Source organism: Xyrauchen texanus, chromosome 34, assembly GCF_025860055.1.
Source record: "Xyrauchen texanus isolate HMW12.3.18 chromosome 34, RBS_HiC_50CHRs, whole genome shotgun sequence".
Classification (NCBI taxonomy): Eukaryota; Metazoa; Chordata; class Actinopteri; order Cypriniformes; family Catostomidae; genus Xyrauchen; species Xyrauchen texanus.
Window position 1 is genome coordinate 3,431,191 of NC_068309.1, and position 25,969 is coordinate 3,457,159.

At 42.1% G+C, this 25,969-nt stretch overlaps 1 protein-coding gene across 2 annotated transcripts in view; it reads right to left on the minus strand.

The window, feature by feature from the left end:
• Positions 1–4,058: 4,058 nt before the first annotated feature.
• Positions 4,059–25,969, minus strand: part of LOC127627840 (programmed cell death 1 ligand 1-like) — a 25,754-nt gene continuing 3,843 nt past the window's right edge. Inside the window, exons 2-9 of one of the 2 annotated variants that reach the window (XR_007968574.1) lie at positions 23,382–23,442; positions 22,747–23,100; positions 20,905–21,183; positions 19,837–19,947; positions 13,699–13,776; positions 13,195–13,248; positions 6,338–6,475; positions 4,059–4,084 (exon numbers count right to left, since the gene is read on the minus strand). Coding sequence is in view for 1 of the 2 variants with exons in the window: in XM_052104435.1 (XP_051960395.1) it covers positions 11,781–11,797; positions 13,195–13,248; positions 13,699–13,776; positions 19,837–19,947; positions 20,905–21,183; positions 22,747–23,100; positions 23,382–23,442 (954 nt within the window). In the remaining variant the exon portion in view is untranslated. Of the gene's footprint in view, positions 4,085–6,337; positions 6,476–11,649; positions 11,798–13,194; positions 13,249–13,698; positions 13,777–19,836; positions 19,948–20,904; positions 21,184–22,746; positions 23,101–23,381; positions 23,443–25,969 lie in introns of those variants that run through there. The other variant, XM_052104435.1, reaches the window with a different exon arrangement.

The following is a 25,969-nucleotide window of genomic DNA, read 5'->3' on the forward strand; positions in this document are numbered from 1 at the left end:
CATTAATTAACGTTTGTGTTTTGGTGAAGAAATAAAGTCATACACATCTGGGATGGCATGAGGGTGAGTAAGTGATTTTTGGGTGAACTGTCCCTTTAATGAAACACAAGTGATTAAGTCTGTCATGTTCGACTCCAAAATTGAATGTGCCACTTAAGGCTCATGAGACTTAAATCAGTATAATTACCTGTAAAGATACACATGATTCATTTTGTTGTAATAAGTGATATTTAAAAAGAAATAAATGTATGAACGACTGAATTCATTATATTACCATGCTTGTTTTTTTTAGCAGGCCTATTTAATATTGCCTATTTTAGGACCAGTTATTAGATTACATTTATGTTGTCTCTCATAATTTGGCAACAGAGGGCAGCAAATGCAATAAGAATTGTATTAAATCTCTGATCAGTTCTCATGACCGAATGCTGAGGGCATTAAAGGCAATAAGAATTGCTTTATTCTTTTCCAGATTTGAGGCTGTTCATCGATGATATTTGCTTCCGGTGAAGCCATTCATCCGTGTTATCTCAACTTCCTGATTTAAAAGTCATGTTTGAAAGTGTAATTCATGGTAAACAACTACATTACCCATGGTGCATCAGAGATAGATCCACCAATCAGAGAACCGCAGCCAATGAAAACCTCGAAATGTGCCTCAGTGCTCCCATGACGCACTGTAAATGAGGACAAGTCTCCACGTCTGAGACCGTCAATCCGCGTCAATCTCATCACGTGGCTTGTTCAGCGTGTTACCGTGGAGACGTAGTGCATGTGGAGGCTTCACGCTATTCTCCGCGGCATCCACGCACGACTCACCACACGTCCCACCGAGAGCGAGAACCACATTATAGCGACCACGAGGAGGTTACCCCATGTGACTCTACCCTCCCTAGCAACCGGGCCAATTTGGTTGCCAAGGAGAGCTGGCTGGAGTCACTCAGCACACCCTTCATTAGTGACCTAGAAATAGAGCCGAATCATGCTCTTCTCTTCATTTTACATCGTGCATGTTCTTTTAATACAGTAAATGAAATAAAATGTTATTAAAAGGAAAATTCAATGTGGCCTCAAACTTTTGGATCCCAGAGCATAATAGTATAAACTATACAACAATATGCATTCACCTGTATAGTCTCTGTATAAATAACACCAGGAAGTAAACAGACAAGGAGGCGCAGTTCAGAGGAATCAGGAAGAGGTTTTCTGCATGATTATGATAAAATTTGTCAGTTGTGCTTTTGTTTGAGAACTCCTTCCTTCTTCCTTACTGATTCATACAAATCGGCATTAGGCTGTTGTATTCTCAAGGTGATATATGTCATACAGTGTGAGTGTTGGAGAAGGAAATACTCTTTCTGAGCAACAGGATATAAAGAGGATGTGTTTTTATCTGCTTGCAAATTGTTTCTAGTAAAACAAGTTATTTAGCGTGTCTGGGAAATCGAAAGCAGGATGGGGCCGGTGTGTGTGTCTGTATGCACAACTGCACATCAGGCTGAAAAGGTGGACGTGCACTCTTGCACTCCATTGCATTTTTAGCTAAGCTAACAAGAATACAAATCAACTGTGAGTCAAGTCTCCCATGCACTTCATGTCAGAAGCATGTGACACGCAGAGTTGCTGCCTATGCATTACGTATTTGTATCTCTTAAAGATAAATGCTTTTTGAGTACCTTTGATGCCCTTTCACTTGAGGAAGTAATCTATTTATGATGTTCTTTTATTCTGCTTGCTAAGAGCTGAATTAGCAAGCAACCCAGCTGACAAATAAACCCATGAGATCAATGTAATCACATTTATAACAATGCAGTTTAATGCCCCATGGTATTTAAGAAGGGAGCACAGAGGGGGTCTGGGTATCTCAGCGAGTATTGATGTTGATTATCACCCTTAGAGTCACGAGTTTGAATCCAGGGCATGCCGAGTGACTCCAGCCAGGTCTGCTTAGCAACTAATTTGGCCTGGTTGCTAGGGAGGGTAGAGTCACATTGGGTAACCTCCTCGTGGTCAATGGGGCATGTGGTGAGTTGTGTGTGGATCGTGGAGAGTAGCATGAGCCTCCACATGCTGTGAGTCCCGGCGGTGTCATGCACAACGAGTCACGTGATAAGATGTGCGGATTGACAGTCTCTGAAGTGGAGGCAACTGAGACTTGTTCTCCGCCACCCGGATTGAGGCGAGTAACCGCGCCACCACGAGGACCTACTAAGTAGTGGGAATTGGGCATTCCGAATTGGGGCGAAAAGAGCAAAAATATAAAATAAGGAAGTACAGACAAAGACTGTGGTTACATCATGCTCATCAGTAATGGTGAAGAGATGTCAAAAATGTGTTGCATGGAAAGCACCACTGAGTCCTGTCTGACTGTAAACAGACCTGAGGTCAAATATGTTGTCCATTGAGCTCTTTTAGAAAACAAATCCGAAGTTAACCAACACCGGCAGTTGGGTCACGTACAAGAAGCGGATAGAGTTCATATGGGGAACTCAAGAATTATGAATTCTTAGTTCAATGAACTAAAAAAACCTGAACTGCACAATGAAAGAGACAATATACATTGTGTCACAGTATATGACTAACGAGAGGCGCCAAGGGCCGTATTACAGAAATGTCCTAAGTATAGAATCCTATTTTCTTTTGCACACATGGTGAATTCAGTTGTCAGATCTTAACTCGAGACTTTAGATTAGACGTTTCCATTAATAGGGCCCCGGACCCTCAGGGATGAAGAGATTTCTTTCAGATTACAGTGTCGATGGTGTAAACCAAATATACATTTAAATGTAGCTGTGAGAGGAAATGAGAAAGAAGGATAGAGGGAAACACTTAACTTCATACAATGACTTTCACATCTGCAAAATCACCCACATTAATAAATATCATTTTACCCAATAACACTTAAACCAAAAGTGCAACATTGGCTGTGCACATCGGTTAACGAGAACTGTCAAGAAAATGTCCCGTGTACGTCGCTGTTCTTTTCCGCATATTGCGGCGCCGTTTTGTGGTCAGTTCTTCATAACACGGCTCATTTTAGATTATCGCGGCCCATTCGGACCGATTTGTGGCCGACTGTGAGGGACCGAGAAGTCAGGAACAAGGAACACCAGCTTTGTAATGAAAAAATGGGGTTTATTTGAACCCAAAAAGAAAAAACAACTTTACAACTCATAAACTTCTTACAACAAAAATAAACAAACAGAAAATGAAATCCGGAACCAATTAAACAAACAACCAAACAAACTAAAGCTGACCTCTGAAATGAACAAAGCAACAGCTTATAAAGGAAAGGATGGGCCCATTACAAATTAAGAGGGAAAACAATTTAACTACTCATTCAACATACAACCTTACATAAATCAAAATCAGGACAAAAATAGAAATATATAGTAAATAAAATTAAGCAAGCAAAATGCAGTCAAATACCACAAACGTACAACTAAAGAAATCAATTAATAAAAGATATTAACATTCCTTCCTCCCCGGACCACTCCCAGCAATGGTATGTCCGGCGGAACTAATAACCCTTAAATCTCCGTTCCTGCCCGGACTCTAATTCTCATCGCGCCAGGATACGGCCGTCGCTTTCCCCACGCCAGGATACGGCTGCAGTGGACCATGCCTGAAGGTCACCGTAAACTTAAACTCAAAATAGAGACAAATATAAGTGACAGATACAATGTAACTAATTTGCGTGCACTTCAAATCAGTAACAAAGTAAATAAAAATGTGTTGTAAATGTAAACTTAACAATAAAGAATTAGTGGATGTTGTTTGTTCCGTGTAGTTATTGTCCCATTATACTAAACAAATAAATGTGAATGACAAAATAAGGAAAGAAACTTAAGGATTCTGAAATGAATAAATTAATGTCTGTGTAAATGAATGTGTGTGCGTGGGAGCGATGACACAACATTACCGCTCTTGTGCGGACTCCACCTGGGCCGTCACACCGACCCACCGGCCCGTTCGGTTCTCCCGATGGCCAGTCCACCCCTGAACGGCCCCAAAGTGCGTCGGCCCACCGGGAAAATGCCCGGTATGCCAGATTACCAGTCCAGCCCTGGGTCTATTCAAATTACTCAAAAGAAACAATTAAGACATTTTGGTAACATTTTCAATATAATGCATTGTAAAAGGCATAATACATGCATCATACTGCATTCATAATGTCTCATAATACACCTTATAATAAGTTATAACTTATCTTATATAACTACAGTTATAATACATTATAAGACTTCCCCTATTCATAGTTGTTCTTTAGAGTTTAATGCATTATAACACAAGCAACATCCAGTTTCACCAGCAGAAGTTAATAAAGTTAATCATATACAGTAAGTGCTGTTTAGTGTAAACTGGCGATTTGATGTGATCATATTATAAGTGCTCTTTAAGTAATGTTACAAAAGCAATATCTACTTATACAACACATTACAAGTCAAACGTATATAATGGAAGTTATTTATAAAATAAGATGCACAAACATTACATTATACATTATTCAGTAGAATCAGTTTGATTGAATTGTTTTATTCTTGGGTGTTTACACATAACAAGATTGGCTACATGTGGGATCAACAACATACAAATGAGTTTCTGATATATTTTAACCTTGTAACTTTAAAGGTGTTTTTTGTAATATCTCAAAATGCACATTGCATGTGTGTTATTTTGTATTATGTGCATGTGTATTGTTTATAACTTCCAGCCAGTGTGGCGTGTAATGCATTACTAAGTAATTAATTACTGTAATTAAACTACTTTTTCATTGGGAAAGTAAGGAATTACTCCTAATTTATCAGTAATTAAATTACAGTCATTTCTGATGTAATTGCGTTAAATACTGTATATAGACTATAGAATAATTTTGTATAAAACAATAGTGAATTTAAAATCGTCTAATGTGTTGCGCTGCCCCTTTAAATTCTTTGGCGAGTTCATGAATAATTAATCTGATTTTATATGATTTATTTGAACTAATTAAAAGAACAGTTTCATGTCTATCCTTGTATTTTTCATCTGGTTGAGGTTGATGAGGGTTTTAGAAAGTAATTAATTATAAGTAATGCAATTACTTTTCAGACAGAGTAATTAGTACAGTAATCTAATTACACTGTAGAAGATGTAATTAGTAGTTAGTAATTAATTACTTTTTTAGAGTAACTTTTAGAGTAAAAATATATATTTTTTTATATTTGTTTGTTTTGTTTGATTAAATATTACTTGTTATGAAATTGAAATGTGTAAATCTTTTAATTAAAATTATAAATTTAAATGTAAAAGATTTGGTCGTGTTACAGTAATGAGATTTTTTGTTGTTATTAATACTGTGAATCTCTTTTGGCAACACACACAATTTAGGGGATGCGTTTGTTACTCTCAGGGCTGGACTGGTAATCTGGTATACCGGGCATTTTCCCGGTGGGCCGACACAATTTTGGGCCAATCAGGGGTGGAATGACCATCGTGAGAACCGAGCGGGCCGCTGGTTCGGCTGAGAAAGTGCAGAATGGGCTGCGATAAGCAACAATGAGCCGCTGTGTTATGCAAAACGGACCACAAAACGGCACAGCTTTTTGCCCCCCAATTTTTATGAAAATTCAAGCATCTTTTGCTTTTAGTACAGCAAGTCTATCAACTTAGCGCATCTTGATATGTCCATTTTTTCCCACTCATCCCTGCAAAAAAGCTCCAGATCAAATTACGAAGGGATTTCCTGTTCACACCCCTTTTCAAGTCATTTCACAAGTGTCCGACTGGATTTAGGTTTGGGCTCTGACTGTGCCATTCCAAAACCATGATCTTCTTCTGAATCCATTCCTTAGTTGACATAGATTTGACTTAAATCGGCTGGTATTTGGCGCTACCCATGATTCCTTCTATCTTGACTAGTGCCCCAGTCCCACTGAAGAGAAGCAGCCCCACAGTATGATGCTTCCACCACCATGCTTCCCCAGGGGTATGGCATTGTTTGGGTGATGAGTGGTTTTTTTTTCTGCGCCAATCATACCTTTTAAAATTATGGCGAAGAAGTTCTATCTTGGTTTCATCAGACTAACTTTTTGCTACATGGTCATGTATTAGAGCAGGTTGGCTGCTAATCACAGGGTTGGCGGTTCGATTCCCGGCTCATAGAACTTCACATGCCAAAGTGTCCTTGGACAAGACAATGAACCCCAAGTTGCTCCCAATGGCAGGCTAGCACCTTGCATGGCATCTCTCCCATCATTGGTGTGTGAATGTGTGAGTGAATGGGTGAATGAGTCACAGTGTAAAGCGCTTTGAATACAGCTAAGGTTAAAAAGGCGCTATATAAGTGCAGACCATTTACCATTTTGATGGGCGCCCTGTTCTTTGGAATGCCATTGTGGTGCCCCATTTTCTCCACTTGTTGATGATGGCCTTCACGATGTTCCATGGCACATGTAATGTTTTGGACGTTCTTTTGTACCTCTCTCCTGATTGGTTCCTGTTCACAATGAGATCCCGCACATCCTTTGTAAGTCCTTAGCGGACCATGAAGATACAACCAAGAAGATGCCCTTCAGAAACAGCTGAGCTATAGATGACTGGAGGATTATAATTACTTCTGAGTAAGAGTTTGAATGTGATTGGTTAATTCAAAACAGAGTCACATGTCCCGTTTTAAAAGGGTGTGCACACTTATGCAACCAAGTGATTTTAACGTACAAGTTTCTACTTGTTTGTTTCTTGAATTTTGTTGGTTTTAATACCCCATTAAAGTTTGTAGGGCATTACAATATGCTCTGTTACAAAAGCATAGCCACAAAACGTAAACAATACGTGTGTAAACATGATTTTAGTGTGATAAAATCACTTACTAACCATATCTGTGTAAAGTTATATCCAATGTGACAATTCCATTGCCATGGCAACAACACCCTATAATACTGGTATTGGATATAACTATACACAGTAAGATTAGTAAGCAACTAAAGTGCAAAAAAATCTAATAAATCATGTTAACACACATAATGTTTACTTTATTGTTTACGGACAGTGAGTGCCTTACTGTTACCATGATCTGTAAATAAACAAGCGGTGAGTCGTAATTAGTTTGTATGTTTTTTTGTGGTAACATTATGCCACAAATGATGTTAATTTAGCTTAACTTTCAAAATGAATGACAAAATTCCTTTGATCAACTATTTAAAGTTGAATCTGCACATTGTTACTTCTCACAGTCTGTGTATGAGGTCGGGATTTGTTTTACACTTTACAAATATGTTGCTTTTTTCAATCTGTGATCAATAAAGATATTGGTCGATCTGTTGCTGTTATTAAAAGCTTTTACCTTTGCTCAAATGCTTTTTGACTTTTCATTCTTGCTTTGTGTCATAATAGTTTGAGAAGGTCAACTTTCTGCACTTGTGTTATAGCTGATACATTGCATCCAGAATACTTTCGTTTTATTATTATTTTATTTTGGGCATCCCATTGCGGGAAACACAGGCTTCCCCTTTTTCACTGCCAGTTAAAGCTGAGTGTTATTTCTCAGAAATGGAAGTTAATCCTGTTGAGTATCAAACCATAATGAAAGTGAAACAAACACAAGGCAGGCAGTATTTGAGAATGCAAGAACAGACATTCTGCAAAGCTCTTGTAACTCCATAAAATCAGCTGCAAAGCACTTTGAACGCATTTTATTAAAAAAATAACACTTTTAATATACTGTTAACAAGTACAAAAGTTTACACTTGCAGTTTTTATCAAAATCATGACATACTATCAACAAATTAAAAAACTAAAAAAACTATATACAGTAAAGTGCAGTCAAGTGTAAAACATTTACAAGCGGATTTATCTGATGTTCAGTCTAAACAGTTAGTTAGTAATGACAATGTGATGTAAACTCCACTCTCATCTCTCTGCAATAACACAACTTTTGAATATCATGCCATTACTGCCACTAATCCTGCAAATAAAACACTTTTTGGTCATCTATCGCCCCCCAGGTCATTTAGATGTATTGATGTCCTCATTCCCTGAGGATGGCACCCTGCTGGTGGTCCTTCGGGACCTTAACATCCACCTGGACAAACCTCAAGAAGCTCTTCTGACCTCATTTGACCTTCGCTCTCTCTCACCCACTCCCTTCTCTTCCATTGTCTCTGTGTCCCTTCCCTCCACTAACCGTTTCTTTTCACTTGATTTAAATGAAGCTACAAATGCTCTTTGCTCAACATGAAGTTCTCTCACCTCCAGGCCAGTTTCTGCTGCTCAAATTGATTATTACCAGAACAAGATCAGTAACGCTTCAGATTCCCGTAAACTATTTCCAACTTTCTCATCTCTTCTCTATCTTCCTCCACCATCCTACTACTTCTCTTACTGCTGATGACTTTGCCACGTACTGACAGCAGCCAGTTCTCTACACCTAACACCCACAGCTACTCTCTTCCTACATCCCATCCTCTGTTTTCCTCTTTCTCTCCTGAGGTCTCCAAAGTGCTTCTTTCTAACGTCCTACCACCTGTCTACTTGACCCCATCCCATCTTATGCAAGCTGCCTCTCCATCAATCTTACTGTGGCAGACAAGCCTCTCATTCATCGGGAAAGGAGGGAGCAGTAACCGGATTAACAATCAAAAAGACTTTAATGCAACATAAAACACTGAACTGAAACATAACAAAAGCATGCAGACAAACACTGCTTTGTGAGTCTCTCTCTCTGGCATCCCCGTCTCCTCCTGTTATCTTTCTCCCACTGATTGGGCGACTCAATGAATTTGTCTGCTGCCTTCAACACAGTAATCCTCCTGCTCACAGGAGCTACACTTGGATGGGTTGAATCATTCCTCATTGGCAGATCTTTCAAGGTCTCCTGGAGAGGAGAGGTGCCCCAGTCACACCAGCTGACCACTGGTGTGCCTCAAGGATCAGTGCTTGGACCCCTCCTCTTCTCGATGTACACAACATCACTCGGACGATTATTGAGGCACATGGCTATTCCTACCACTGCTACGCAGGTGATTCACAGCTCTACCTGTCGTTCCAGCCGGATGACCCCACTGTCTCAGCTCGTATCTGGGCCTGCCTCTCAGATATTTCGGCCTGGATGAAGGAACGACACCTTCAGCTCAACCTTGTGATTCCAGCCATCCCATCTGTTGACCACAACTTCATCATTCATCTTAGTTCAACTAACACCAACCAGAATAGCTCAAATGGTGGTAGATTACCAGCTTAATTTGGCCACATCTCAACAACCGCCCAATCAGATTCGTGCTTTACAACATCTGGAAAATCAGACCTTTCCTGTCTGAATATGCTGCACAGCTCCTGGCACAAGCTCTGGGCATTTCAAGACTGGACTACTGCAATGTTCTGTTGGCTGGCCGCTAACACAGTTAAGCCACTGCAGATGATCTAGAACGCAGCAGCATATCTGGTCTTCAATCAGCTCTTGAGGGCTCATGTCACCCCTCTCTTGATTTTACTCCACTGGCTACCTGTAGCTGCCCGCATCAAATTCAAGGATTTGAATCTGGCCTTCAGGACAGCCAATTGAGCCGCACCCTCTTACTTCAGTGCACTTCTACATGTCTATGCTCCAACTCACTCTCTGCGGTCTATGAACAAGCAGCGCCCACATGAACAAGAGGCTCAAAGTCTATTTCATGATCGTTCGCTTTCTCTGTTCCTCTCTGGTGTGAGCTTCCAATCTCTACACGATCTGCTGTTACCTTCTCAACATTCAAGAACCAGCTGAAAACACATCTGTCCCACGAGCACTTAACCACCCCACACTAACTGCACTTACTATTGAACTTAACTTGTACTTACTGTACACACACACACACACACACACACACACACACACACACACACAAAACATCTTTGTCTCTTTCTTCTGCGCTAGCACATTTACTACTCCAGGCACTGTGAGAGTTTGGCAGTACACCACTGTAGAAGTTGTTGAAATCTGTATGACAAATTGCTTGTTTAACCTAACCTGCTTTATTCCTGTAACAGTTAAACCACAGGTATGTATTACTGTTATATAACAAGTATGTAGCAATAATGTTTTATTATCAAGTTTTCGTTTCACTTTTCCTATACTTGGTCTTTGATAAATACAACTGAATTTGATCTACTGTCAGATGATAACATTGATTACACTGCAAAGATCATTTCCAAATCAATTTTTGAAATCAATCTTCAAAACAAGACAAAATTATGTAAAGTGCAAAAGACTTTATCTTGCATTATGTTTTTCTTAGCTCATTGACAAGTTGATTTTTCATGCTTTAAGTATAAACCTTAATAAAGTGAATTCGATTTATGCTTAAAACAAGACAATAAATGTATTTTAACATATATGTTCTGAAAACAAGTCTTAATATCATCCAGTTCTATTTGTTTTTACAATATTTTACTGCAAAACAAGTCAAGGATACACACACACACACACACACACTCACACTCACACACCCGCATAAACACACACACACACACACACACACACACACTCACTCACTCACACACAAACATACACACACCCGCACAAACACACACTCGCACACACACACATGCACACACACACACACACACACACACACACACACACTCACACATGCTCACACACACACATGTTCATTATGAGGACTTTCCATAGACATAATGACTTTTATACTGTACAAACTATAGATTCTATCCCCTAAACCTAACACAACTCCTAAACCTAACCCTCACAGAAAACCTTCTGCATTTTTACATTTTCAATAAAACATTGTTTAGTATGATTTATAAGCGATTTGAATTATGGGGACACTACAAATGTCCTCATAAATCACATTTATAGCATAATACCCTTGTGATTACTAATTTGTAACTTACAAAATTGTCCTCGTAAATCACAAAAACACGCACACACACACACACACACACACACACACACACACACACACTCACACGCCCACACAAACACACACTCAAACTCACATACACACACTCACAAAAGAAATAGTTTCAGGATTTACGCATTTCAGTTTTATAAAAACAATTCCATCAAATTAATTGTAATTTTATACATATTTGTATTAATTTAATTTAGTTAAAAATGTCACAATTTAATTTGATGGAATTTTGTTATGAAGAAGCAGAAATATTTTTTGAGTGAACTTTTACTATTTCCATTGTTTTCAGTGATGATTATTGAATTTTGTTATGAAATTGAAATGTGTAAATCTTCAAAATAGGCAGAAATATTTTTTGGACTGATAAAAGACTTTTGAATACAAACATTTATGTGCACATGTATCAATATAGCAACGTAAAAAAATAAACTTTCAGGATCAAAGTCTGTACAAACATGAAATGATTTTCTATTTGTCCATCTAGTGAAGTTCATAATCCAAACTTTTCTGGTCTCGAATAAGTTGCAAAAACTGTCCTCACTCTGTTCTCTGAGGTTGGTCACTCGCCTGGATGGGACATCCCAAAACCTCAGTTTCCTCCAAGTCTGTGTTTCTCTCTCGATAACCGTCCAGAAGCCCAAAAGCGTCTCTTTCAGATCATACTCATCTAAATGTTTTCATCAGTAATGCTTGATTTGATCACTTGGTAAAATCTCCTCGTGCTTCATTACAGTCTGCAGCATGACCAGATGGAGTCGTGAATGTTGAAGGGGTCTGTCGTGATACTCTGAGCCCAGCAGAAGGACATTATTTGGGCTACGGTGGTTTTGCTGCTGCCTGGCTCTCCCAACAGAAGGATAGTTTGTCTCTTATCCGGCAGAACGGATGCAATATTCAGAGATTGTCCTTCTCTGGAAACAAGAGGTAGAGATGATGTGGTTTAACATGGAACTTATTTACAGTGTGTGTCATATGTGGCCTAGTGTGGTTTGTTTTATTGTGCCGTGTTAATCTATGAGTGAGTAATGTGTTTTTGTGTTGAGCTGTTCTGTGGAAAAACAGCTTCACCTTCCCTAATTTATTTAATCATAGTTGTGGCAACCCAGAGGAAAACTTTAGTAACCGGTGAATGCTGTGCTGTACATTAAACAGTGTTGAGGGTATTTAGATTACAAAATAACTAGTTACTATAATCTAATTACTTTTAGGCACAACAAGTAGTGTAACTCATTACATTATCTAATTACTGACTTTCAATGGACGTAATTACTTTTAAGTACATTACTTGGGTTACAAATATTTCTAATTTCTAATACAATTAAAATGTGAATTTGTCCGTTCATATGCACGTCTGTTTGTTTCTGTGACAGCTGGAGGATGTGCGGCAATGAACAAGGAGAAAATAGACATTATTTTATATTTGTTGAGCAGAAAAACAAGGAAATGTTTGTCAATGAAGTAATCAGTAAAGTAATCTGATTATATATTTTTTAGAAAAGTAGTAAGTAATTTGAAGTGGATTACTTGTTTAATAATTTACCTAACATTTGTATTAAATCAACTTTACATGAAATATACATTTATAAACTGCACAGTATGTTTATATGAAAGAATCGATCTTAAAGTATCAGTACTTTTGGTACTGATTTTGTATCGAGAGTACTGACACTGATCTAAAAATATAGATACTAACGTTTTTACTAAACTAGTGATTAATTATTGATTTTTTATGAAAATTGTAAGATTTAAAATGACATAAAAATGAAATTTATAAGCAAATAATTGCATATGAATAGATTTATTTTTGGAATGCCCAATTCCCAATGCGCTCTAAGTCCTCGTGGTGGCATTGTGACGAATCTCGGTTGCCTCCGCGTCTGAGACCGTCAATCTACGCATCTTATCACGTGACTTGTTGAGCGCGTTACCGTGGAGACTTAGCATGCGCGGAGGCTTCACGCTAGTCTCCGCAGCATCCACACTCAACTCGCCACACGCCCCACCGAGAGCGACAACCAAATTATAGCACAAGGGGGTTACCCCATGTGACTCTACCGTCCCTAGCAACCGGGACAATTTGGTTGCTAAGGAGACCCGGCTGGAGTCACTCAACACGCCCTGGATTTAAACTCATGACTCCAGGCATGATAGTCAGCGTCAATACTCGCTGAGATACCCAGACCCCCATTTTGAAAACAATGGTAATAATAAAAGTCCACTCAAAAAATATTTTAACCAATTCATAACAGAATTCCATCAAACTGAATAGTGAAAATGTTTATTAAATGAATAACACTTCAAATATTACCTTCTAAAATTGTGCCACATGTATCTGGTCTATTTTCGTCTACTGTCATTAATGCTGTGAAAGAAGGAACCAAAACATTGAATTAGATAGAAATATTCTTCAGTATGTAAAAACCTATATATTGTATAGAATAGTGATAAACCAAAAAATGAAAATTCGGTCATTATTTACTCACTCTCATGTCATACAACCTTTCCACTATATTCCAAGCCTTCTGAAGTCATACAGTAGCATTTCATGATGTACAGACCAAAATTTAATCTGTTATTCACTGAAAATCTATGCTTGGTAATGAGACAAAATGCTATCATATGGCTTCAAAAGACTTGGAATATGGCGCATGAGCTGTATGAGTTGTGCCACTTCCATGCTGATGATTTAAGTAATGAAGTACCTCATTGTCTCAAATGACTTTACAGTCACTTTCTAAGTCTATAAGAACACTGAGTCAGCACAAATACCGTGGTGGGATTTGAAGTAATTACATAAAATTAAAACACTCACAGTCAGCGTTTGTAGCAGGAGATGGGAGCGGCAACGGCAAACAACATTTAGTCGACTCATTTCTTCTTGTTTTCTGACCTGAGAACAGATAGTGACAGATGTCACGTGCAATTGTTTGTGCTTATAATTGGAATTCACCCTTGGTTAAACACCAAAAGATGAAGTGAAAGAGCATTTTTGCATGGTAATCACTTATCAGCTGTTGACATATTAAGGCACCTTAACAGTGATAGGTGGGTTAGCACAGATCTGCACTTATCAATGGCAAAATGTGTACTTTTATTATTTTGGTGTCTCTGATGTTGCTCCTAAAAGCTGCTTCTCAATCTCAAACTATTACTAAACAGTGCATTTACTTACGGGATAGTTCACCCTAAATGATCACCAGACTTCCAGGTGAGACAAAAATGCATTGACTGAAAGCCCATTGTCCAATAAACAATCAGATACTTTTTAAAATACAAACTGTAGCACTGATGAAAACAGGCTAATGGCTGATGGGAGAGGAGTTTTCGGGAAACCTGTTAGAAAACAATCACTATTTTCCCAGTTCTGTTGGGAAAGCTGCATTTAAACTGTAGCTTCCCAAGTTACAAGCTACTCATAACTTAAGTAAGTTAAACTACACTCAGCGTGCTCTTTAAAAAAAGTAGTTAGCTACTAGTAACCCATGGTTACTATACTGATGTTACAGTATCACTGGAGTAAAACCATGGTTAATTGAATTAGTTTTAAATTACTAAACTTAACATACATTAATACTTAATCGACACTAATAAAACCAGAGCTAAATATAACAGAATCATTTATTTTAACCGATTCATTTGTATGAACTGTCCAAAAGAAGCAACTCACTAAAATGAATCAGAGTTCCCAATGCTAAATATAATGGACTCATTTATTTTAACCAATTAATTTACACGAACTGTCCGTAAGAGCCGACTCACTCAAATGAATCGGAGTTCCCAACGCTAAATATAACAGAACCGTTTATTTTAACCGATTCATTTACACGAACTGTCCGTAAGAGCCGACTCACTTAAATTAATCAGAGTTCCCAACGCTAAATATAACAGAACCGTTTATTTTAACCGATTAATTTACACGAACTGTCCATAAGAGCCGACTCACTCAAATGAATCAGAGTTCCCAACGCTAAATATAACAGAACCGTTTATTTTAACCAATTCATTTACATGAACTGTCCGTAAGAGCCGACTCACTTAAATTAATCAGAGTTCCCAAAGCTACTCGCTAAATATAACAGAACCGTTTATTTTAACCGATTCATTTACACGAACTGTCCATAAGAGCCGACTCACTCAAATGAATCGGAGTTCCCAACGCTAGTCGCTAAATATAACAGAACCGTTTATTTTAACCGATTCATTTACACGAACTGTCCGTAAGAGCCGACTCACTTAAATGAATTGGAGTTCCCAATGCTAGTCACTAAATATAACAGAACCGTTTATTTTAACCGATTCATTTACACGAACTGTCCATAAGAGCCGACTCACTCAAATTAATCAGAGTTCCCAACGCTAAATATAACAGAACCGTTTATTTTAACCGATTCATTTACACGAACTGTCCGTAAGAGCCGACTCACTTAAATGAATCGGAGTTCCCAATGCTAGTCGCTAAATATAACAGAACCGTTTATTTTAACCCGATTCATTTACACGAACTGTCCATAAGAGCCAACTCACTCAAATGAATCGGAGTTCCCAACGCTAAATATAACAGAACAGTTTATTTTAACCGTTTCATTTACACGAACTGTCCGTAAGAGCCGACTCACTTAAATGAATCAGAGTTCCCAAAGCTACTCGCTAAATATAACAGAACCGTTTATTTTAACCGATTCATTTACACTTAAATGATTTGGATATCACAGGTTTAGATGACTGTATTGGATTACGCCAAGGCTCCATCACTACATTCACAATATAAAGTGACAAATGAAGAGTTTGGTTACACTTGAGTGCTGCTCATTGTAAAATGTAGCTCGTAACTAGAAAAGCTACACTATTGTGAAAATCGCTGAATTTTAAATGTATTGTTACGAATTAGCAGGGACAACGAGGGAGACAAGGTTGAGGATCCAAACGCAGTATATTTATTAATTAAACAAACACAAAGGAACACCCGCGATGGGGAAATAAACATGAACAGAGCACAAGGGCAGGAAACACAGAGCAGGCTTACAACATAAACTAACATTCATAACAACAAACAACGATCGACAGTGACTGAACGAAAAGGCAGGGTATAAATACAAGAAGGGACCAATGAACAAACAGAACTCAAAATAACATGATAAGGTGATGAACAGAAACCAATGAGAAACTAACGAGGACAGGTGAGAACAATGAACAATGAACACGATGGCTAACAAGACTATGGAGGTACAGAAGGTTCAAAAGTGAAAACTATGGAGTGACGAAAGTATCAAAATGGAAGACAAAGGGGAAACAGAAAAACAGGACAAGGTCATACGTTACATAGCCCCCCATCTAAGGATCGGATCCCAGACGATCCAAACCAAAAACAAAACCCAAGACAAAAACCATAGAAAAACACAATGAAGGCACCGGGGCAGACAGGCAGTCCAGGGGGCAATGAGGGGCAGAAGGAAGTCCAAGGGGGCACAGAGGGCAGGCAGGAAGTCCAAGGGGGGCAACAAGGGGAAATTATACAGTCCACGGGGGCACAAAGGGAAAGGAGACAGTACACGGGGCCAATTAGGCAGTCCCGGGGGGCACAGAGGGACCGGTTCAGGGGGCCTGGGAGGTGGCCATCGGACAGGGACGGGTCCAAGAGGCCTGGGAGGCAGCCTCAGGATAGGGACAGGTCCCGGGGGCGAAACTGAGAAGGGCTCTGGAAGCTCAGGAGGCGGAGCTGAGGGAGGCTCTGGAAGCTCAGGAAGCGGAGCTGAGGGAGGCTCTGGAAGCTCAGGAGGCGGAGCTGAGGGAGGCTCAGGAGGCGGAGCTGAGGGAGGCTCTGGAAGCTCAGGGGGCGGAGCTGGGGGAGGCTCTGGAAGCTCAGGAGGCAGAGCTGAGGGAGGCTCTGGAAGCTCAGGAGGCGGAGCTGAGGGAGGCTCTGGAAGCTCAGGAGGCGTAGCTGAGGGAGGCTCTGGAGGCGGAGCTGAGGGAGGCTCTGGAAGCTCAGGAGGCGGAGCTGAGGGAGGCTCTGGAAGCTCAGGAGGCGTAGCTGAGGGAGGCTCTGGAGGCGGAGCTGAGGGAGGCTCTGGAAGCTCAGGAGGCGGAGCTGAGGGAGGCTCTGGAGGCTCAGGAGGCGGAGCTGAGGGAGGCTCTGGAAGATCAGGAGGCGGAGCTGATGGAGGTGGCGCCGTAGGAGGCTCTAGTGGCGGAGGCCTGGAAGGCTCTGGCGGTGGGGCCGAGGGAGGCTCAGGAGGTGGAGCCGAGGAAGGTGGCGCCGTAGGAGGCTCGGGAGGCGGAGCTCTAGAAGGTTCTGGAGTCTCTGGGAGCAGAGCCATAGGAGGCTCTGGAGATGGAGCCATAGGAGGCTCGGGGAGTAGAGCCGTAGGAGGCGGAGCCGAGGAAGGCCTAGGAGGCGGAGCCGAGGAAGGCTCGGGAGTCTCTGGAGGCAGAGCTGTAGGAGGCTCGGGAGGCGGAGCCGTAGGAGGCTCGGGAGGCGGAGCTCTAGAAGGTTCTGGAGTCTCTGGGAGCAGAGCCATAGTAGGCTCTGGAGGCGGAGCCGTAGGAGGCTCGGGGAGAAGAGCCCTAGGAGGCTCGGGAGGCGGAGCCGTGGAAGGCTCAGAAGGCTCTGGAGGCGGAGCCGTAGGAGGCTCAGGAGGCTCTGGAGGCAGAGCCGTAGGAGGCTTGAGGGGCGGAGCTCTGGAAGACTTGAGAGACTTGAGGGGTGGAGCCCGGGGAGGCTCGAGAGACTTGGGAGGTGGAACCCTGGGAGGCTCGGGGGAAGGGGCTCTGGAAAGCTCGGGAGGCGGAGCTCTGGAAAGCTCGGAGGGCGGAGCTCTGGAAAGCTCAGGAGGCGGAGCTCTGTAAAGCTTGGAAGGCGGAGCTCTGGAAAGCTCGGGGGGTGCTGGCTCTTGGACGGTCATGGCTACTGGCACTGGCTCTTGGACGGTCATGGCTACTGGCACTGGCTCTTGGACTGTCATGGCTGCCGGCACTGGCTCTTGGACGGTCACGGCTACTGGCGCTGGCTCTTGGACGGTCACGGCTACTGGCGCTGGCCCTTGGACGGTCGAGGCTTCAGGTGCTGGCTCAGGGACGGTCGAGGCTACAGGCACTGGCTCTAGGACGGTCATGGCTACTGGCACTGGCTCTTGGACGGTCATGGCTACTGGCACTGGCTCTTGGACGGTCATGGCTACTGGCACTGGCTCTTGGACGGTCATGGCTGCCGGCACTGGCTCTTGGACGGTCATGGCTGCCGGCACTGGCTCTTGGACTGTCATGGCTGCCGGCACTGGCTCTTGGACGGTCATGGCTACTGGCACTGGCTCTTGGACTGTCATGGCTGCCGGCACTGGCTCTTGGACGGTCACGGCTACTGGCGCTGGCTCTTGGACGGTCACGGCTACTGGCGCTGGCCCTTGGACGGTCGAGGCTTCAGGTGCTGGCTCAGGGACGGTCGAGGCTACAGGCACTGGCTCTAGGACGGTCATGGCTACTGGCACTGGCTCTTGGACGGTCATGGCTACTGGCACTGGCTCTTGGACGGTCATGGCTACTGGCACTGGCTCTTGGACGGTCATGGCTGCCGGCACTGGCTCTTGGACGGTCATGGCTGCCGGCACTGGCTCTTGGACTGTCATGGCTGCCGGCACTGGCTCTTGGACGGTCACGGCTACTGGCGCTGGCCCTTGGACGGTCGAGGCTTCAGGTGCTGGCTCAGGGACGGTCGAGGCTACAGGCACTGGCTCTAGGACGGTCATGGCTACTGGCACTGGCTCTTGGACGGTCATGGCTACTGGCACTGGCTCTTGGACGGTCATGGCTGCCGGCACTGGCTCTTGGACGGTCATGGCTGCCGGCACTGGCTCTTGGACGGTCACGGCTACTGGCGCTGGCTCTTGGACGGTCGAGGCTTCAGGCGCTGGCTCAGGGACGGTCGAGGCTTCAGGCGCTGGCTCAGGGACGGTCGAGGCTACAGGCACTGGCTCAGGGACGGTCGAGGCTACAGGCACTGGCTCAGGGACGGTCGAGGCTACAGGCACTGGCTCAGGGACGGTCGAGGCTATAGGCACTGGCTCATTGATGCTTGAGGCTACCGGCGCTGGCTCACTGACGTCTGAGGCATCAGGCTCTGGCTGGTTGGCCGCGGCATGCGTGGGCGCAGGCTCGCTCACCGTGACATGCGTAGGCTCTGGCTCGCTCACGGTGACAGGCGAGGGGTCTGGCTCACAGACCGGGACAGGCGTGGGCCGGGAGGCGGAAGCCCGTCTTCTCCTCCTCCTCCGGGCAGACGAGGTTGACCGTGTGGGTTCTGGGGAAGTGGCTGGCATGGGGGTTTGCTCGTTGACATGTGGAGCTGGTGTGACTGGGAGCGCCAGGGATGGCTGAAGGGTCTCCCCTGTGGGTGGTGAGGTAAAGTCCTCCTCAGCAACGCCCACGTTTAACGGCGATATTCATGGAATAATTTGCAATGTAAACAATCCTTCATGTGCTAGTGTACAGAGATTACCAGGGAAGTTTGTTACATGTAATTATAAGGTTACTATAGTCATGTACCATAGTATTGCTCAGCTTTCCTTGGATCTAACTTGTCCGAGTAATTCTTACTCATTGACTTTGAATCACCTGGTGTCTTGGTGATATTTAGTAGATGTTTAAATCAGTTCCCCAATCAACCATTCACTATCAGCATTGCAATATCAACATAAGACAGTCACAAAATGTCACAATACTTTTAGTCTGCTTGTGCAATCGTTCAAACAAATGCCACTTGGTTTAATATGTTGTTATAGTACGATGACATTCAGTTATTTTAAGTGTGACTTCAGTGTTCAAATACCTTTGGGGCAAATACTTTTTCTAAAATAACATTGAAATACTTTGGTGTTTTTTTAAGGAAAAGTGAAAGTACTGTTTTTTTGTTGTTGCAGTAAACAAGTAATGAAATCAACTGAAATGTAAAGAAAAGTACCGTTTTTCCTCATATGCAGAACCACAGAGGCGAAGGCAATGGCCAAAAGCACAACCACCACAGCTCCGATCCACACATAAGACTGATTAGAGCCGTCAGGAGAGATTTCATCTGTCAAACGAGAAAACGTTCATGTTAAACAGCTTTACAAAACTGTAAGTCACCATAAGCACAAAATGTGTGATTCTGCTGAATCAAAGTGTGTAAATAATAAAAATAATAATAATAATTCTAAAATATAATTCTAAAAGTCCTTCATGTCCTGCCATGTGTGTGTGTGTGTGTGTGTGTGTGTGTGAGAGTGGGTGTATGTGTGAGTGTGTGTGTGTGTGTGTGTGTGTGTGTGTGTGTGTGTGTGTGAGTGGGTGTGTGTGTGTGTGTGTGTGTGTGTGTGTGTGTGAGAGTGGGAGTGTGTGTGCGTGTGTGTATGTGTGTGTGTGTGTGTGTGTGTGTGTGTGAGAGTGGGTGTATGTGTGAGTGTGTGTGTGTGTGTGTGTGAGAGTGGGTGTGTGTGTGTGTGTGTGTGTGCGTGTGTGTGTGAGAGTGGGTGTATGTGTGAGTGTGTGTGTGTGTGTGTGTGCGTGTGTGTGTGAGAGTGGGTGTATGTGTGAGTGTGTGTGTGTGTGTGCGTGTGTGTGTGTGTGAGTGTGTGTGTGTGTGTGTGAGTGTGTGTGTGTGTGTGTGTGTGTGTGCGTGTGTGTGTGAGAGTGGGTGTATGTGTGAGTGTGTGTGTGTGTGTGTGTGTGTGTGCGTGTGTGTGTGAGAGTGGGTGTATGTGTGAATCATACTAAATTATGTTTTTTGAAAATGTAAAAATGCAGAATGTTTTCTGTGAGGGTTAGGTTTAGGGGTAGGGTTAGGTTTAGGGGATAGAATATAAAGTTTGTACAGTATAAAAACCATTATGTCTATGGAAAGTCCCCATAAAACATGGAAACACAACATGTGTGTGTGTGTGTGTGTGTGTGTGTGTGTGTGTGTGTGTGTGTGTGTGAAAGAGTGCACACTCTTAGACACACACAAAGACAAACTAATGTCTGGCAAAAGGCTTGATGGGCAGAAACTCACCTGGGATACTGAAGGTGGCCGTCTTTCTGATTTCACCCTTCATGAGGAAGGCGCAGGTGTAGTTGTTGACCAGGTCTCGTTTCACCATCAGCTTGCTGAGGACGTTGATGAGATCTTCATCAGTAAATCGTGTAGAGCTGTTGATTCTCTCTGTAAGTTTTGTGTTTTGTCCATCGCTCCAGATGACCTGAGGTGAGGGGTAACCTTTAGTCTCACAGGAGAGCTCGACTTCATCTCGCCCGGTTTGTCTGACAGTTTTCTGTATTGGAGAATAAGGCGCTGGAAACAAAGAAACAATAAACATTATCCTGAAGAGATTCTGGTGAAGGTTTTAGAGTCATATGAAGTGTTCAGGATTGTTTAAAACACTTTGATTACTGTATGTTCAGAATAGCATACTAGCATACTATTTTTGTAGTGTTTATTGTGCACAGTATGCACTCGTAAGCATAATTTGTATGGGAATCAGACTCGTAAGAGTCATTTGTTTGGGAATCAGACTCGTAGGAATCATTTGTTTAGGAATCAGACTTCTAGGAGTCATTTGTATGGAATCAGACTCGTAGGAGTCATTTGTTTGGGAATCGGACTCGTTGGAGTCATTTGTTTAGGAATCAAACTTCTAGCAGTCATTTGTTTGGGAATCGTACTTCTAGGAGTCATTTGTTTGGGAATCAGACTCATTGGAGTCATTTGTTTGGGAATCGTACTTGTAGGAGTCATTTGTTTGGGAATCGGACTCATTGGAGTCATTTGTTTGGGAATCGTACTTGTAGGAGTCATTTGTTTGGGAATCAGACTCGTAGGAGTCATTTGTTTGGGAATCAGACTCATAGGAGTCATTTGTTTGAGAATCGGACTTTTAGGAGTCATTTGTTTGGGAATCAGACTCTTAGGAGTCATTTGTTTGGGAATCGTACTTCTAGGAGTCATTTGTTTGGGAATCGGACTCGTTGGAGTCATTTGTTTGGGAATCGTACTTGTAGGAGTCATTTGTTTGGGAATCGGACTCATTGGAGTCATTTGTTTGGGAATCAGACTCGTAGGAGTCATTTGTTCAGGAATCAGACTTCTAAGAGTCATTTGTTTGGGAATCAGACTCGTAGGAGTCATTTGTTTGGGAATCGTACTTGTAGGAGTCATTTCTTTGGGAATCGGACTCGTAGGAGTCATTTGTTTGGGAATCGGACTCGTAGGAGTCATTTGTTTGGGAATCGTACTTGAAGGAGTCATCTGTTTGGGAATCGGACTCATTGGAGTCATTTTAGATTAAAAAGAATCAGATTGTTGGAGTCAGCTGTTGGGGAATTGGACTAAACTGGTTGTGCTGTATGTTTCGTGCTATAGTTTCAAAAGAAAGATTGTTAGATTAATTTGTTTCGGGATCAGACGACACTCGTCACGCTGTCAGTGGTAGCGTAGGAAACACCGTCCAAGAATTTTAGTACGATGTGTCTTTCCACATCGATGCAAAAATACATTTTCTAGAGCCATTGACAAAACCGCAAGTCATGAACATCATTCGGTTCAGTTATTTTATTAAAACAGGATGGTTCTCTCCCAACCCTAACTGTATCACACAATCGAACATCGGGCTACAACTTTCACATCAGCAGAACTGTTCCAAATTGCCAGAACTCGTTACAGCAGTTACCATTTAATATTTGGCCAAGAAATATTGGATTTCTAGCCAATCTTTGTTCAATATGCACCTAATAAACGTTGTCAGCTGACCATGGCTATGTCAGGAATGGAACATTAGCTTACAACTAACTGAATACAGCATATTATGTACTGCTATTGTCCAACTGATCAGGTTGTTTGTTTAAAGAAGTAACGCACCTGTAACATTGAGTGTGACGTGTTTGTAGTCTCCTTCATCCCCGTATTTCACAATACACTGATATGTGCCCGAATCCTTTATCCTGAGTTTCGTCAAGCGCAGCACTGCGCGGTTGTTATTCAGCAGATCTTGAATCAGTTGTGCACGCTCTTTGAACACAGCACTCGTGTAGTTGTGGTTTACTCTGCCTCTCTCCAGCCGATACACGTCCACATCTGGCTTCGGCTCGACTCGTCGCCATATGACAGAAAGGTCTGTGTTTGTTTTAACTGTGGAGAATCTACACCCTAGGTTGATGTCTCTGTGTATTTCTGCCTCATACGCTCTCTCCTCTACCTCCACTCTAAACAGAGCTGATGGGAGAAAAGAGACAGACAACAAGTCAGAATCGCAGAGAAATATCACACATTTACAGAGACCATTTTAACAGCAACAACAATAAATAACAAAAGAATGTGACTATGTATACATTTTTTATACATAGGGGTTTGCAGCTAGAAGCATTTACATGTTTCCATTGATCATGGTATAAATATTGGGGTGGGTTTGGGGGTTGTACTTGCTTGTTTTGATTATTGATGGGGTTAACCCCCATCCCCTGGAATCTACACCCCTGAATCTACGTCAGACATACCTGAAACGGCAGGCCACAGCAGAGCCTGACAGATGAGTACCAGCGTCCCCCTCATTGAACCCTGCAGTTAAACAGAACACACCCGTCTCACATCACAATAAAAGCCAAACTGAGCTGGTAATAAAGTGTCGTGGTTGTGTGTCAGCTGATAGTCTGCTGATACTGTACATACCATGAACCACAGTGAATCAGCAGTAAATGACTTCCTTTTTTATAAATACACAACCAAAAAAATCTGCACGAATAACAATAACAAAGCTTTTTGAATTCTTGTGTGACTGTATGAGTCAGTATTAGATATCAGCACAGTTTTGTGTGTGTTGATGATTCAGCAAAGGGATTCACCTGTGGGTCATTTATTTGACAGACACTGAAAAGCAACTCAGCGAAATACTTTTTCCTGATAAAGTATTATGTTCTTATCTTTCTGACTCATGTTTCCCATCTAACCAACACCATAGTTGTAAAACTCTGACATACACTACAGGTGTTAACTAAACTTGTGTTTTAACATCTATTTGATGGCTTCACTATTATTTATTATTAATAGTATTATTTAAGAAAGAGAAGGTGTATACAAACTAGAGGTCAAATGATAGTGGATTTTGCCGATACCGATAACTACAGTGGTGGGGAAAGCCGATAACCGATTATTTGTCTGATAGTTTTCAAAATTGATATTGTAGAATGTTACAAAAATGTTGTTGTCTTTACTATGACAGGATCAGACATAGAGGCACTAATAATAACCACAAAAAAAGTGAAAATCTCAGCGAGTATTGATGCTGACTATCACCCCTGGAGTCGCGCATACAAACCCAGGGTGTGCTGAGTGACTCCAGCCAGGTCTCCTTAGCAACCAAATTGGCCTGGTTGCTAGGGAGGGTAGAGTCACATGGGGTAACCTCCTCATGGTCGCTATAATGTGGTTATCGCTCTCGGCGGGGCACGTGGTGAGTTGTGCGTGGATGCCGCGGAGAATAGCGTGAAGCCTTCACACGCGCTACGTCTACGCGGTAACGCGCTCAACAAGCCACGTGATAAGATGCGCGGATTGACCGTCTCAGATGTGGAGGCAACTGAGATTCGTCCTCCGCCACCCGGATTGAGGCGAGTCACTACGCCACCACGAGGACTAAGAGCTCATTGGGAATTGGCCGTTCCAAATTAGGAAATAAATAAACTATCGGCATAGACTTTTGACGATAATCAAGGGTGTAGATTTGGCTTGAACACTGGGTGGGTTGCAACGTGAAGCATTTACATGTTTCCATTGATCATGGTATAGATATTGGGGGTTGCACTTGCTTGTTTTGATTATTGGGGGGTTGCTTGCCCCCCATCCCCCATGGAAACTACGCCCCTGCCGATAACGATAGTTCCACGAACCAGCTATCGGCACTGATCAATCGGTAAAACCAATATATGTTTATCTCTAATCCAAACTGTTCACTGGTAGTGTAATCTTCGAGAACAGAAAATATTTCAAATGCATTGAGACGAATGACAGACCGATATCGATATACCGACCTGACTGAAACATTTTATTTTGATTGTATTAACAGAACCAGTTAATTAACCCTCACGTCTTAGTTCCAGAATATACCTACAGCCTTGTCAATGGATAATGAACATTCTGCTTTCAAACACTTTAAGTGTATTTTGAGTAAATCTTGTGTAAAATATTGTTCATTCAATTTCATGTATTTTTCTGTGATTACATTTCTATATTTACAGTAAGCATTATATCTGCAATCACCCATTCTGCTCTCTAGGTATTCAGATCATCTGCCATAGTAAAGTCAACTGCCGTCCTTGTTTATGTTGGTTTAACAAAGTCAACATACTGGTATTATACAGATATGATTGAATGTTTTTCCAAAATATCTTAAACCGTGACAAAGATGATGAATGTAACTCACACTAGAGCTGTCATGTTACATTAACAGACTTGGCACAGGCCTTTGGGCTGTTTTGACTCGGGTTGCTAGGAGTTTTTGCAGAGCGGGTGTTCAAAAATCCCCCAAATTCTATAGACGTACATTAAAAGTGCTGTAAACTGTTTCTCCTCCCTGAAAGATATGAATGAAATAAGTGTTTTGAGATATCTCACAGGTCTCTGTGACAGCACTGGACTCTGTAAACCGCAAATAAAAATGTGTCCGCGGTCTGTGGACAATGACGCTTTCGACTTGTCAATCATTTAGCGTGTTCTGCTTGTATTGTAGTTGCAGCGAATTATTGAGACTTAATGCCATTTTTATGGCATGTTGTTCATAACAGTTGCCTGTTGAGGGCGCTATTTTTCTGCTGTTGTTTTAAACACAATGTCGGCCTCAATAAAGCTCATTTGTTATCTTTGTATTGAGGGGTTTTGGAAAGAGGGGGCGTGGCTAATCCAACGGCTCAGTCTCGTGGAAGTAGAGCGGCTAAAATCACTTACAGCACCTTTAATGGAATTTTCAATTGTGCCGATATTTTTCAAACACCAAATATCAAAAATGAAAATGTAAACAATGTAAACATCTTTCTCTCTCTATCCGATATATCTATGTGCAACCTTCAAATGTATTATTTATAATAAGCGT